Source organism: Lepisma saccharinum, chromosome 26, assembly GCF_977018435.1.
Source record: "Lepisma saccharinum chromosome 26, izLepSacc3.1, whole genome shotgun sequence".
Taxonomy (NCBI): domain Eukaryota; kingdom Metazoa; phylum Arthropoda; class Insecta; order Zygentoma; family Lepismatidae; genus Lepisma; species Lepisma saccharinum.
This window is the reverse complement of record NC_139254.1, coordinates 20,669,488-20,685,462: the sequence shown is the minus strand read 5'-3', so window position 1 is coordinate 20,685,462 and position 15,975 is coordinate 20,669,488. Positions and strand designations below refer to the sequence as shown.

At 38.1% G+C, this 15,975-nt stretch overlaps 1 protein-coding gene across 5 annotated transcripts in view; it reads right to left on the bottom strand.

The window, feature by feature from the left end:
• LOC145979339 (phospholipid-transporting ATPase ABCA3-like) overlaps nt 1–15,975 on the bottom strand; it is a 193,487-nt gene that overhangs the window by 31,735 nt on the left and 145,777 nt on the right. For 3 of the 5 annotated variants that reach the window (XM_083112199.1, XM_083112201.1, XM_083112202.1), the window contains 5 exons: nt 14,507–14,789; nt 13,071–13,196; nt 8,443–8,661; nt 5,283–5,543; nt 3,797–4,041 (listed from right to left, as the gene is read on the bottom strand). In XM_083112199.1, coding sequence (XP_082968325.1) covers nt 3,797–4,041; nt 5,283–5,543; nt 8,443–8,661; nt 13,071–13,196; nt 14,507–14,789 — 1,134 coding nt within the window. Of the gene's footprint in view, nt 1–417; nt 539–3,796; nt 4,042–5,282; nt 5,544–8,442; nt 8,662–13,070; nt 13,197–14,506; nt 14,790–15,975 lie in introns of all 5 variants that reach the window. The other 2 variants (XR_014440776.1, XM_083112200.1) reach the window with 2 other exon arrangements.

Sequence of the window (15,975 nt, the reverse complement as noted above, 5' to 3'; positions counted from 1 at the left end):
CTTGAATATAGTGGATATGAATAAAGTTTGTAATCAGGGAAAGACTTCTGGGACACCCGGTACTTTTCAGCTGAAAAAATTTAAAATGCAGGGAAATGGAAAATCGATGAAAATTTTGTAACATTTTGCATGTTGGTCATCAAGATCAAACAGAAACGTTGACTGTGTGTGCCAGTCTGTTAGTGAGGATCCTCGCCAAACAAAGATATTCCTCGTGCAATACTTCGGCGGGTTCAAGAATAATTGAATGTGAAAACATGAACGGTCCCCACTAGTCCAATACTATTTTCCACAAATAAAAATTTAATGTTTAAGCTTTCTTTTGGTAATAAATGTATCTTTATACATAAAATGTAAGTATTTATTTTAATAGTTTTAAAAACGAAAATATTTCTGAGACACCCTTTATTTTCTTACCACTTGCTTCAGGTTTGGATACTCATTTTTGAATTCCCGATACAACAGCGGATCCTGGTCACGTGGACTAGTTGGTTCAGCATGTACTGTTTCATTTCTGATTTTGAGGTAGGTTGATCCTCTGAATGAGAGTTTTCAATAATTTTATTACAAAAACTCTACAATGACGAAGAATCATAACCTAATATTCAATAAATCTTACAAAACCAAAATATAAAACTTATTAGAAGGTATTTCTAGTATTATTAGTACCGGTTTAAATATCTGATTTTTGCCAATGCCGATACCGATATGTCAATTTCTGCCGATTTTCATACATCTGTAATCGGCTTCGGCACATCCCTAGGTAGTAGTATTGGTATCTGTATTGGTATAGGTTCAAAGTGGTATTGGCTCAGCTCCTACGCCTAATGCTGGAGGCGAGATCTTCTAAAAGGTAAAATGAGGAAGAATGTGGGTAAAAAAGACCCCCCCCCCCTCAACACACACAACTACAAGGGACCGATTCACCAATCTCTGTAATACACAAAACAAATGTTTTTCTTCTTAGTCCATTGCGACTGATGGCATAAACAAAAAGTTTGTGAAACATCACCTGATTAAAGAAAATCCATGTGCTGTTTAGAAATATGGAAAATTACACAAATGTATTTTTCAGCAAAAGCACAAGACAGTTTCTAGCATCAAATTACATAGTATCTTCATAATACATTGTGCGGCAACTGAACCTGATTGTTTTTAATAATAAAACTCTTGCATACAACAAAGTCAGTTAAATACATTTTGAACTACATCGCAAAGCATTTTAGGAAAATAGCATGAGTGGTAGTTTCTTGGGACAGTTCATTTTTTGAATGACTCCTCAAAACTCGTTCAATGCTTTCGGGAGTGCAAACCTTATGATGTCCACAAGGTGTCCTTGTCATTGCTGATCCTTGAAGATCCTTACCCACAGTAAAATGGTATTCCAACTGGGAACATGTACGTGACCTGTCTAAAAAGTATCAGACTTTATGCTGGGAAAAAAAAGTCACTTGCTTGGTGTGGTTCACGTCCTAATCCCCTTCAAAGTAGACCCCTTGGGATTTCACATGCTTAGCGCAATGAGCCTGCCATTGCTGGAAGCCCTCCTGGAATGTCTCTTAACTCTGCCGTCGTGTTGCGGAAATTTTAGCTTCGGGAACAACCAGAAAAGTCACATGGAGCCATGGTCATAATCATTATCTACAGTTATCACAGTGTTGAGAAACTTTGCATCCCTGTTGACAGTCTCCAGCATGTCTTGTGCGACGTCATGTCGAAGTTCCCGCTGTTCCTGCGAAAGCAGCTTTGGCACAAGTTTTGTTGCTACCCTGTGCCCAAATCCTCCCGTAAAATGTAATACACAGAATCAGAATTTTTTGCTGATACTGATGTCATCAGCAATTACCCTGACTGTCAAACGACGATCTTCCATTATCAAGGACCTCACTTTCTCAACGTTTTCTGTATTCCGGCTTGTTGGTGGCCTCTCAGAATGCTGATCACTCTCCACCGATGTGCGGCCATTTTTTAAGCTGTTGTACCAGTTCTTTATTTGTGTAACTCCCATGGAATCATCACCAAATGCCTGTTGAATTTTTTTTAATTGTTTCAGTTTTCATCTCTCCAAGCTTCTAGCAAAACTTGATGCAGTATCTCTGCTCCACGCATTCTGTCATCCTAGCGAACAAGAAAATGTGACGGTACACAGAAACACTACCTCACTCACCTGCTCCCTCTCATCGACTTACGGGTCCAAAATGCCCAACAACATGCGTGCACATACATGAAGGTTCCCTTCACCTCTGTGTAGAGTGTAGCCAACCTAGCATAGATATTTTTGCAGGAAAAGAAAAGGTTGGATACTTTTTAGACAGGCCACGTAGATTATGGTGAATGTTAAAGTGCCGACAGAAGGCATGCTGCATTGCCACCATACATTCATTAATGAAAAATGTCTCAACCACAAAAGCATGGTGTTGTGGCGACCAGTGCTCCATGCTGACTGACATGCTTTGAGATAATGAACAGCTGAATGCCATTACTTCATGCAACATCCATTCAGTGTTGATTTAAAAACCAGATTCAGTTATCGCACCTCACAGGTGTGCTTTTTAAAAAATGAACTGCCCTTGTCAATAAACTGCATGAAACTGCCACTCATGTTATTTTTCCTTAAATGCTTTGAGTTCTAGTACAACCTGTATTAAATTGACTTCGTTGCATGAAAGAGTTGTTTTTATTTGTAATTAAATACCGTCAGATTTGGTTGCCGAACCCTGTACTTTAACAAACTCTCCTAATCAGTTGATTATATGCCGAATGACAGACCACCATTTGATACAATGTTTTTCCTACAATTTACAATGTTTCTTTCAATAAGTAGTAGCATACAAGTATATACCGTGCGTCCATTTCGATCTTCAGCCGAGATATCGGGAGAAGCATGGCGGGCGGCGCTGGCAGAGATGACGACATTTGCGGCCTGTAATGCCCGCTTATTTTTATGGACATATGCAGACATTTATATAAATATTGCAAAACGAGCACTAACCTGTGTTATAAGAGTTGTTCAAACTGATATCCACCAAGTGTCAAGTGTGTAGACTTTCGGGGAGAATACGTTGAATAAGCCTGAAACTTTCGTGCCTGTAGCTAAAGTCCTTCTGGGTCGGGCCGAGAACTTATCAGCCCCCCTCGTAAATTGCACCTTGCGGCTGGCATTCCAATCTCCTCACTGACACAACATACATACACACTGCAATAACACAAACAAGTAACGGCAAGTAACCAATAATAACACTCTTGTGCACAGTACGAAATTAACACGCTCTTGGTTTACATCTGCTCGCCACTATATTCACAGCTCTGTCGCGAAGGAACAAAAAACTCGAGCTCGGAGATTTCGGATTGCAAGGAAGCTCACGAACACAATTGACTTTAACGGTTTTGTCTACAGCGTAATCTTGATACAGTGTTGCACATTCGAAACCTCCAAACGATCCCCATCGGCACAAAACTCTTTCAAGGATATAAACTTAAGCAGGACGTTACTGGTCAAAACTATGATTAAAATGTTTTATTATCTGTGGCTCTTAACATCGTTTCTAAAGCGTAATTTTTTGTGCATATAAGGGCAGAACTTGGATGAATTACAGATGATAAATTATAACACAGGTTAGTGCTCGTTTTGCAATATTTATATAAATGTCTGCATATGTCCATAAAAATAAGCGGGCATTACAGGCCGCAAATGTCGGCATCCCCGCCAGCGCCACCCGCCATGCTTCTCCCGACCTCTCGGCTGAAGATCGAAATGGACGCATTGTAGATTTTATTGTTCGAAGGAAATACTCACTTTTTGCTTATTATATCTTAAATTGCCATATAAATTGTAGGCATTGCCTTTCGAAGGTTGAGTAATGCCAGTTAACATAGAATAGAGAGTGGATTTGCCTGCTCCATTTTCACCCAGTATGCCAATGCACTCTCCCTGGTCCAGCTTCAAAGTAACAGACCTCACTGCAAAGAACTTTCCATACTTTTTACCCAGATTATGAATCAGCAGAGCTACTGTGCCAGGTGGCAGAGAGCATTTGGGTGCTAATAAAGAAAAAAGCACAGTAATATAATTGTTTATTTTACTCCAGAAACTCGTAGATACATTGCAGATATGAAATTGCTATATAAGATCATAAATGGAAACTTAAGATGCAGCATCCCACTCCACGAACTCTCACAGAGTGCCTAGACATAAAACACGGAGCAAGGAAACTTTCCACACTACAACCCTATCACTATTCCATAGGCTACTGAATCAGTTCAATATCATCTCAAACAAAATAGATATATTCACTTCATATTAATTTTTTATCAGCAACACAGAAAAAATTGTACATAAGTAATGCTTTTGTGAAACTGATCCGTTTACCTTGGTATTGTTTTGGCTTGTTTTATTTTTGTTTATTTTATGTAATCCTTTCTTTTGTGTTCTTAATCTTAGTCTATTGTTTTATTGTTGTTTCTTTCTGGTTTAAAAGGGCTTCTGCTGTACTGGAAATTTCAATAAATAAATAAATAAATTGGGGGTGGGGCAGATTAGTAGGTACCTTTTATAGGTAGCAGGTGATGTACGTATATTGGCATATTGTTCAAATTACTGATATATCTATAAATAGCCAGCATTTAGTGCAAAATTCTGCCTATTTGTTATTGATTTGGTTTATTTTACTTCACTTTCTGCCACTTTTCGCTAATTGTGAAGATGGAGATGAGTGATGATATGATGAAATTGATGAAGGGACACTCACAAAGAGCACCTGTGTCCAGGCCACGATCCGAACCCAGGACCTTGTAGCATGCTGTGCTTACCACTCAGCTACGGAGGTCGATCTACCTATTTGCTATTATTTTTATGGATCTAAACATGTAATTCACAATAATACCTAGTTTTGTAAAACAGAAGTCTAAATATGCACAGTTTCTCTATTCAAAGCAAAACCCACTGCAGTGACTTGGTCAGAAACATTAATTAAGGAGGTTAATGAAAAATTAATGTTCTTCAAAGAAAAAGTGTTTAATATAATTGGTCGTTGTTGCCGGTTCTATAGACTGGAACCTGATACTTCATTTCACTCCAATTGCTTTCCAAAATTTTGTAGCTTATACTTGAATTGAACCCAAAACCCCTCAAATCATAGAATTCAAAAAATGTGAAAATTTGCCTGAAATTATATTTCCAAGGGAGCCACTGACCCTTCAATGCCCATGCCTGAAATGCATGAAACATTATTTTTACATTGCACCTAAAAATATATATTTTAAATATGAAAGTGGCTACTTACATGGTACTATTTTAGATACAATTTTCTCTTCTTGCACGACATCATCAAATATATCCATTTGAATCTTTGGTTTCTTTGAAGTAATTCTTCTATGAAATAAAAACTTTAATTTTCTGTAGTAGTTCCCTTCTATTACGATTAGGATCAAAATGTACAACAGGGGAACAGTGAAGAGGGAAAACACTTCTGGAGCTATGTTACTCTTTCCTGTCAAATAATGTTTATCGTGATGACAAGTGTTATATCTTTTGCATAAATTATCTGAAATTGCAAGTGGGAAAATTAGTACATTTGATAGCAAATTGTAACAATCTAAAGTAATTCGCAACATTTACAAATTTTAAAATACAGTCACCAATCTACCAGAACTTTGCTTTAAATATTCATAATTTTACATGAGATAATTATTTAATCAGAAAATCCATTTCGCCACAGAATGATATTGCCAAAATAAAGACAATTTCCAGGATATTTAGATCCCATAAAAGGATCATGTGGCATGTTTGCGCGTATGGTGAGATTTCCAGATCCTAGAAAAGAATCAACTGGTGTTGATAATTGCCACTGGATCTGATCTGATGCTTTCTGACGGTGATACATCAGTATCAGCTCAGTAGTAATTCAAGAGACTAATATCTAAATCTTCTCTATATACAGGGTGATTGGTAATTCGACCTATTCCTGGAAAGGGGTAATTCTAGAGCACATTTGAAACAAATTTGACCCTATGCACCAGGGGTCGGAAATCAATGGGTTTCGAGTTATTGCAGTTTGTACATTTTTGTAACATATTCCGACTTGCGACCAAAAAACTACTAATTGTGTAAAAACTACTACACCCTGGACACTTAATCGATACGTTGCTACGAGGAGGTGCTGAAAAGTTCGTAGCCCAACCCAGAAGGAGTGCACGTGGAATGATGAAACTTTACAGTTTTAAAGAATATATCTTGGTATGTACATATGCAAATTTTCATATTAATAACGGAATTGTTATTGTGCTTTTCAAGCTCCTGAAGTGATCATGTGTGCTCAGTCAGCTAATTTCACAAACATCGAGATCAGAGCTGTCATCAAATTTTTGTTTCACCAAGGAAAGTCGCCAAAGCAAATTCATGAGGAAATCAGTGGAACAATACGGGACACTCCTCCATCATATGCAGTGGTGAAGAAGTGGGTGGCACAGTTTAAATGTGGCGATTTTTCAACAGATGAAGCTCCACGTGCAGGAAGACCAAAAACAATGACTGTCTCCAAAATCTTGGATGAAATTCATGACCTATTTCTTGAAAATCGCAGAATCTCAGCAAAACGTGTGGCAGAGATTTTGGCATTTCTCGGGAACGCGTTGGTACCATAATTCATAATGACTTGGACATGCGCAAGCTCTCGACAAAATGGGTTCCCAAAAATCTGTCAGCAGATCAAAAGTGTGAAAGAGTGAGGACATCAAGGGAAGTCATTGCCAATTTTGAACGCAATGCCGACCAATTTCTGTCACGAATATTAACCATGGATGAAACATGGTTGTACCACTACGATCCTGAAACGAAACAACAGTTAATGGAGTGGCGGCACTCAGGTTCCCCTCGCCTGGAGAAGTTCAAGAGGCAGAAGTCGGCTGAGAAAGTGTTTGCAACATTCTTCTGGGATAAGGATGGAGTCGTACTCATAGACTACCTGCCCAAGGGTCAGACATTTAATGCAGAGTATTACTCTGCATTACTCACAACATTGAAAGACAAATTGAAAGTGCAACGCCGCGGAAAAATGAAAAATTCTGATCCTGCAGGACAATGCCCCTGTCCATCGAGCACTGAAAACACAACTGACATTGCATGATCTAGGGTTCCAATGCCTAGATCATCCCCCTTATTCCCCAGATCTAGCTGCGTCTGACTATAACCTCTTCCCCAAACGCAAACAACACTTGAAAGGATGCCATTTTGGATCTGATAAGGAGGTGATTAGTGCTACGGAACAGTAGTGTGTGGAATAGCCTTCAGAATTTCTTTCACTGGTCTGCAAAAATTGGAGCACCGTGGAAGGAAGTGTATTGAACGTCGGGGGGAGTATGTAGAATAACTGTAAAATTTCATCATTCCACGTGCACTCCTTCTGGGTTGGGCTACGAACTTTTCAGCACCCCCTCGTAACAGCTGACGAATGAGTGACTACTGGGGAAAAATTCATGCCCAAAATTCCCATACCCACAGAAAGAAACAGTCATTGGTGCACACGTCATGAGGAAATTTGGAAATTATCGTTTAAATCGAAGAGGATTACTCAAAAAATTGGTAACACACTTAGCGTAAATATTACGGAAAAAACTTCCTCGTTTCATAAGCTCTCCAAAAAGATACAAATGTTGTCAACTGGCACACGGGTTGGGGGGAAAATCTGAATAAAAAGCAGAGAATGCACGTTGTAGACCACTTTGTAAGTGAAAAGAAGTTGTCGGTTGTGAGAAATAAAGGAATGAAAATGAGTGAAATAATAATGTTATTTACCATTTCATGATTCCAGGTTGTCAGAATTAACTGTTAGAAAAACTACAAATCCTGCTAAATTTGCCTCCCCCGGTTACGTATGCAAGCACGCAGCCTGCTGCGTACTTCAGACACACTCACTCGCGTTGACACTCTGTCTCTTATGTCTCAATTCCCTCTTGCACCTCTTCTTGGGAATCCACTGGTGTACTGAAGACTGTGCTGCTTTGTTACTGTACTGTAATCACGAATCACTGATTGTAAGCACAAACTTTCAACTGAACCCAAACCAATATCAGGTGCATCACAACAGCAGGACCAAGAACTCAGACTGAAAGCACACATATGTATGATTGGCATTTAACTGCAGAATCGCCCAGATGCACATGCATGCCCACGCAAGGAAGAGAGAGACTTGACGCCATCTTCAATGACATCACCTTACTTCTCATACACCAAAGTATGTCCTTAGCAAATTTCATTACATTATGATCAATAGTCTAATTTTTATGACCAAAAATCAGGGGTCAAGAGCCTGTATCTAGCCTGCAAACAAACACTCAAGAATTTAATGGCCCCGAGTTTGAGTGAGCCTACATTAATCCATGGTCTCTTGCTAAGAGCAAAACAATTGTTAGAGATAATGGAAAGACAAAAGTTACCTCACTTACCACAACATTGTTCATACATACTGGTTCCTTCATTGCAATAATGATCTAATGTATCCTTAGGGATCACAGTACATTCGTTATTTGAAATTACAATATTGGAATATCGTGTTAGAGCATAAGTTAATGCAGCGTAGCAGATGATATTGAACGGCAACATCAGCTTTGTTCTTTCTCCAGTCACAGTGTCAATCAAACTGATTGGAAATGAAAACACCACACCTAAAGTACAACAAAAGTTTCATATTTAAAAACTTGAGTAAATGTACTTGCATATAGTTTTACCATGCCACTCTATAACGAATAAGTGTTATGAACTTTAACATTGCATTCTAATCAAATGAATAAAGTATATACAGTGAAACTCGGATTTTACGTTCCCGGATATTACATTTTCCCACATTACACATTCAATCTTTATAGAGCAAAATGTTACAAAAATTTCCCTCGAATTTACATTTTCTTGCATTTTCAACATTTTCAGCTTGGTCCAAAAACGTAAACTCGAGATTCCACTGTACTCAACATACTTGAAAAAAATTATATATATAAATAAAGAAATGATTTAAGTGGAAAAAACTGAATTTGGTTTTCAGTTTTCAATCCTGGAATTTCCCAGATTTAAAATTTATTTCCAAATTTGATTTCTCTGATTTTTCAACACTTTCTGGAATTTTTAGGTCACTTTGAACCCTGAAGAGATACAAAATCTGACAGAAACTATCAAAAAATAGTCTTACTGTTATCCTAAGATTCTCATCTTACAAAATCTAGATTCCCCCCTCCCCCATATGAACACAACCCTTAAATCTGACCCTATCTTGTTCAAGATCAATCCTACATTGACCATCCTTGCCAAATTCCTTCAGATCCATGTTAACATTGCCCTTTCACATTCAACTTGGCCTTCCTACCCCTTATCATCAGGTTTCCCAAAAATGATTCTATAGACTTCTCTCGCCCATGCATGATCCACACATAAATGCACACACACACTATTTACATGACTATACTTGTGACAAGGATTTAAGTGTCCTAATCTAACAAGTACCTTAGCAGTTTGCATGCAATGTTAACTGGACATTATCCATTGTGTAGTGATTTTAACTATAATTTTTCTAACACTACATTTCAAGTGAACAAATTTCTTTTCTTGCTGGTGGTGTAGCTGGTATCAAATCTGTGATTTCACTACGAATTGATGCACTAACCTAATTATGCCATTAACCTCCCCGTGATTGATTAGTGCACAGGATTTCTAGTAAAATCACAGGCCTGCCAGGCAGGCATATTGATTCTTGTCTTAACTCCTGAATAAGCCACATTATGTGGCAAGAGTTTGAGTAAAATAAGTCATTACGAGGCACATGTCAAAAAAAAAAAAGGGCCAATAATTTTTTACTTGAGACTGGCAACACTGCCGAAGCTGCATGTGAACGGAAGCATGCTTTAGTATTCTGTGCATGGAAGAGAGGTATATTTCTCAATGTGGAGGTGCGTACGTGCGAGTAGCAGGAAGTTGAAATGGCTGCTGTAATAGAAAATCCCACCAAATCATAGCAACCGTGTTTTGGGACCAAAAAGGTGTAATCCTCGTAGAATTCCTTGAAACGAGACCATCACAGTCATGTATTGCCAAACACTGTCTAATCTGCGACATGCCATCCAAAACCGGCGATTTTCATGACAACGCCTGCCCACACACAGCTGACCGTACTGTTGCGACAATTCAAAAATCCCAACGGGAGCATTTCAATCACCCACCATACAGTCCCAATCTTGCCCCCACATGATTACTTTCTGTTCCTTCACCTCAAAGAGTGGCTTGCTTCGCAACGTTTCAATGATATTGAAGTTCTCAAGACATCAGTTCTGGACTGGCTGAGATCCCAGGCAACAGATTTTTACACACAGGGTCTACGTAAACTTGTTCCACGGTACCAAAAATGCTTGGAGCGTCATGGTGACTATGTAGAAAAATAGCCAGCGTATGCACTTGTATAGCAACAAAATAAAAATTTTCTCGCTTGATTGTATTCTCTGTAATAACCAATTGTTTTTTGGTCCCAAAACGCGGTTACAATGATTCTGCGGGATTTTCTATTACAGCAGCCATTTCAACTTCCTGCTACTCGCATGTACGCACCTCCACACTGAGAAATATACCTTCTGTGCACCTGCAGCTTCATCAGTGTTGCCAGTCCCAAGTAAAAAATTATCGGCCCTTTTTTTTTACATGCAATGATTGCATGTGGTGTAAGTTACACCTTATACAAAAATAAAGTTTTTCACAGGAAGACAAGAGAAGAGGTGCTCTCTTGAAATGGACTGATGGAATACATAGGAACTTAAAAATAGACAGTGGATAATACCCAAGTAAGATTGTATGCTAACAATAAAGAACCATTGTCACTGACATGCGGCCACCGATATTACACATTTAGGGTGACCAGAAACGTACATTCATAAAAGAGGACAGAGCATGGCAAAAAAGGAGGACAAAGTCATAAAAAACAGGACACTACAAGAAATGGCAACCCATTTGCCATTACTCACATAATTTAATCAATATAAAAAAAATCTTACCAACACTTTGCTAATATATACTTTTCAGATAATCTCTTTCAATAACTTCCTCTTACCTTTAAGCAAAGAAAGCATTCTCCTAATCTGTTATTTAACAAATGACAAAGAATATCTACAATTTGAAGCACAGAATTATACTACATTTCTAATTCTTGGATATTAGAATGAAATATTCCCACAAGTGAATGCAAATGAAACAAGTAAGATTCGTATGACATTCCCACGTATTTTGCCTCTATACAGGAAGCAAATTACGTGCGCACATCGTACCACACAATGGATAGTTAGACTGGGCCCCCGTTTTCCTAGAGCCATACAACTATGTACCTAGTAGTGACAGTATTAGACCATATCAAATAATTGTAAATTACAAGCAAAGGTATCTTTTTAATTTCATATTTATTACAAGTAAATAGTAATTACTAATGTCAAGAATTATAATATTTAGATAAACAACCAGTAAATAACCTTAACTTCTTGGCACCTAAATTGAGTGTTAACCCCCCCGTATACTAAATACTTAACTGCAGTAGAACATTTCCCCAGTGTGTGTGTGTGTGTGTGTAGCTTCGCTACCCGAGACCAAGTGGGCGAGCGATTCTCCTAGCTCAGACACGAGACCTCGAGATTACGTAGCGTGACGTCAGAGCATGTGATGTAGCATTGCCAAGTTTATCGTACAGCTATGAAATGGACAAGTGATATTCGCTTTAACTTATTTCCAAAAACCAAATTAAAATTTCAGGTAGTTTAGATTGGCACACGAAATATGATTTTAATGACACGAACATTTCTAGCAGCACTCTTTCAACAGAAGGGGAAAGTGACAACCAGCTTACACTTTACCCCATATTTGTTTCTTCCATCCTTTAAAAGCTGGATATTTTCTTGCGAGGTCATTGGAGAATTTACACTTTTGCTTCATTATTTCATAAAAGTAAATATTACTTAATAATCAAAATTCTCACTACGCATTTCTGTATCACGTGTATAGCTCGAAAAGGAACTGGCCGACCTCCATGGTGGAGTAGTTAGCACACCGTGCCACAATGCTAGTGGTCTGAGATTCGAATCTCGGCCTGTGCATTAATCGTTAGCGCACTTTTATATATAAAATGAAGTGCTAATACAGTATAACTGTGCATTGTAAGAAGAAGATTGAAAGAAGTTCACATTCATTGCCTATTTTAATGTTACTTACGTGAAATTTAGAAGATTTCGCACTTCCGCATTGCACAATTTAATGGTTCAATCCTATTAATTTCGAAGATCCACTGTCTTCATTCACAAAAGGGTACGGCGTTTGAAGCGGAGATGGTACCGCGTCACTGACGTCAGTGGATCTTCGAAATTAATAGGATTGAACCATTAAATTGTGCAATGCGGAAGTGCGAAATCTTCTAAATTTCACGTAAGTAATTTTAAACCACGTTTACCGCAACCATCATGTATTTTAATGTATTTTTGAATTTTCGGGTACCTTCTAAGTGCCTATTTTTGTGATTTTTCTTAGTTTATAGTGTCTTTTAAGTGCCCATTGTCACCATTTTAGTGCCAATTTCAGATTAAATTCGCACCCTACTAACGACTCAGTTGAAAAAGTGATTGTGTTCATCTCCCAGATGCTAGGCAACCATTGCTCTCCCAGATGCTAGGTGACCATTGCTCGAATACTTGACGCACTCTAAGTGATATGCCTTAGTGGGGAAGCATTCTCTATGCAGCACGTTTACTATAGTCTATGCTATACTCTTTCCAAAAAAGGAGGGCATTTACCGATTTGTAAAAAATCCACCCGGATGCAGGACAGACACCTAAAGAGGAGGACATGTCTGGAAAAGAGGATGTCTGGTCACCATAACCACATTACCAAACTAATATGTGATAATATTTACAAAAAGAGACTTATCCCATTAATACAATTACGATTTCACGAAAATGTTATTTAGGTCAACATATTTTTAGCGTAAATAGTTTCAGATTTTGAAGACATATCAAGCATTCTATAGTAAAAACAAAACTTTGATTTAATTATTTGAGCTTACCAATGATTAAGTTAAATACTACTGTGAAAGAATATGCAGTCACCGGTTTGTTTCCTGTATAACTCATGACATATGTCATCAGAATACCACTAAGTCCATAGCCAAGGAGTATTAACAGCAACACATCTGTAAAATTAATGAATAATTTAAATCATTATATCACAACCTTTTCATGTATTACAATTTACATTAGGCACATGACATTCTGATACAGTAGCGTCCCCATAAATCAAGGTTATGTCCAATCTACACTTGAATAGGCAAATCTGAACTGAATCTACCATTTAAAAGTGGAATCAAAAATTACAAGACAACAGTACAATCCACTAAACTATCAGGAAGGTCCTAAGTAGCTTCACGCTACAGGACAATAGGGCATTGCTTCAACTTTTTTTTTGCCTATTTTATAAAACAATATACGAGGTTCATTTGGAAAGTAACTTCCATTCGGGTATAAAGAAACACCAGGACATTGTGAGAGTTTTTATCATATACAACTGAAAGAGACAACTCTAAGCTATTTTTCTACATAAGCACCATTTCTGTTGAGAGACATATCATATCAGCGAACAAGGTTTGCAATGCCCATGTCAAAGAAATCTGCCGCTTGTGCATTCAGCCACCAAAAACTCATGGCAACTGTGTTTTGGGACAGAAAAGGGATACTGTTGGTGGAGTTCCTGGAATGAGGCACAACAATCAATGCCCAAGTGTATTGTAAAACCTTGAAGAAATTGTGATGTGCAAATCAAAACAGGTGACACTGCATGTCGAGTTCTGGCATGATAACGCTCACCGCATACTGCTGCTCGAACCAAGGACCTTCTCCAACATTTTCAGTGGAAATTGTTTGACCACCCTCCTTACATCCCAGATTTGGCCCCTAGCGATTATCACTTCTTTCCACAAATGAAGAAGTGGCTAGGGGCACAGTGCTTCAACAATGAGCTCAAGGACAGTATTACTGCATGACTGGATGCACAGGTGGCAGATTTATTTGACATGGGTATTGTAAACCTTGTTCCCCAATATGATAAATGTCTCAACAGAAAGGTGTTATGTAGAAAAATAGCTTAGAGTTGTCTCTTTCAGTTGTATAAAATGATGGAAGTTACTTTCCGAATGGCCCTCGTATTACAAAGTCTGGATCTGCAGAATTAAAGTGTCTTTTCAAAGTGTCCATCACCATTGCAGACGAAATCTCCCCTCCTGCAACACTTAATGGATCACAGTTGCAGAAGTTTGCTGACATGCCTGCATAGTGTTTTCTTTAAAATGGATAATGCTCTGAATTCCGACCTTGTTCACCATGGCTTTCAGGTGACCTCACAAATAAAAATAGAGTGGAGTGAGATCTGGATTCCTTGGAGGCCTGAAAACTCCTATGAGTACAGATTTACAGGACACCCTGTTTATAAAAACTGAAAGAATCTTACCTGGAGCAGTATCCACTTCAGAAACCATGATGCCAGAGTTAACAAGGAAGGCAATCAAGAGAGAAATAACAGTCACGAGCAGGTAACAAGTGAAGTCCCATACAAATGTACAGAAGTAGTAGGTTAGCTTTGTAATTCCTGTTGTGAGTTGTAGTTGCTTTGTGTATGATACTCTTTCTGTCACCAGAGCTATGACATAACTGCATACGACGAGTAATAAACCCACTCCTATTATGAGACCCCAAAATTGCTCTCTAATTAAGTGAAGATTCACACTATTTGCCTGAAAAACACAGAACAGGAATATAAGTGGCTCTCAGTAGAACCTTGATTTCATGTGTTTCTCAAAGGACCAAGGTGAATAAACAGTGAATAAACTTACAAGGGTCGTTCAATAAATAAGTTTCCCTGTGGCATAAAATTTGTTACAAAAATTATTGAGTAACACTATGCACATGGTTGTCGAGCCCTATCTGTCGCCTTCAAGAAACGATAGGCACTTCTTCCGCAGACGTGAAGGCGCATGCACACAGGGGAAGGAAACTATGGAACATCACGACCAGTGGCATATGCCAGTTTAACGATTGGTTAATCTCTGACCTTGTTTCATCCATCCACTCCGGAAGTCTCCCTGCAAATTTACCTCAGCATCCATACAAGATTTATGAATATATGTGTGGAAAATTTTACCTTATTGTTGCGACCACTATCAATTAATTCTTGTGATTGCAGTTAATCTACATTTAGAATTTCAAATAATAAAACAAGAAAGTATAATAAACATAATAAAGAAAACAACCTGTAACATACAACATGAAAGGAATGTGCTAGTGAAATAAAAAAACCTCAATATTAATTGTAGTGAAAAATTCAAGGTACCCCAGTGCCCAGTTATCTGTGCATTCCCGATTTTTATTTTTATACACGGAAGTATAAGTTCAAGGCCTGTGGCCTACCTGCATTAACGATTTGCAATTTTTCTGGAAAAGATCTCGTTCCAAATATTTTCACATGCAAATGCTCAATTATATCCATTGCCTTTAACTTCAGTAAACGCAGCACTAGCACAAATACTAAACCACTAACAAATAATACATTTTTGAATCACCAATAGGAACATCAAGCACAACACAAAGTCACCTTCCACACACATTCAGTCCCTCGTGCCAATGTTCCATTGTGTTCCTGCTTCACTCAGAATGAAATTTCCTATGGATGCTGAAAATTACCCTTTCCCAGCTTTAAATTCCCTGTGATGCGCGAGGTTCTCCAAGTTGGAATCATTGCGTTTGTTCTATATATATATTTTACATTCATACATCTATTATCTTTATATTAACTATTAATCTAAAGAGGGTAGGAAAGCAATGTAAATTAACTAATATATTTTTTTCTGATAGCTTCCCCTTTCAAATATTATTCATTTCCCTGAAAGAAGTACCCTCACTGGTTTTGAAGGTTGCAAAGAG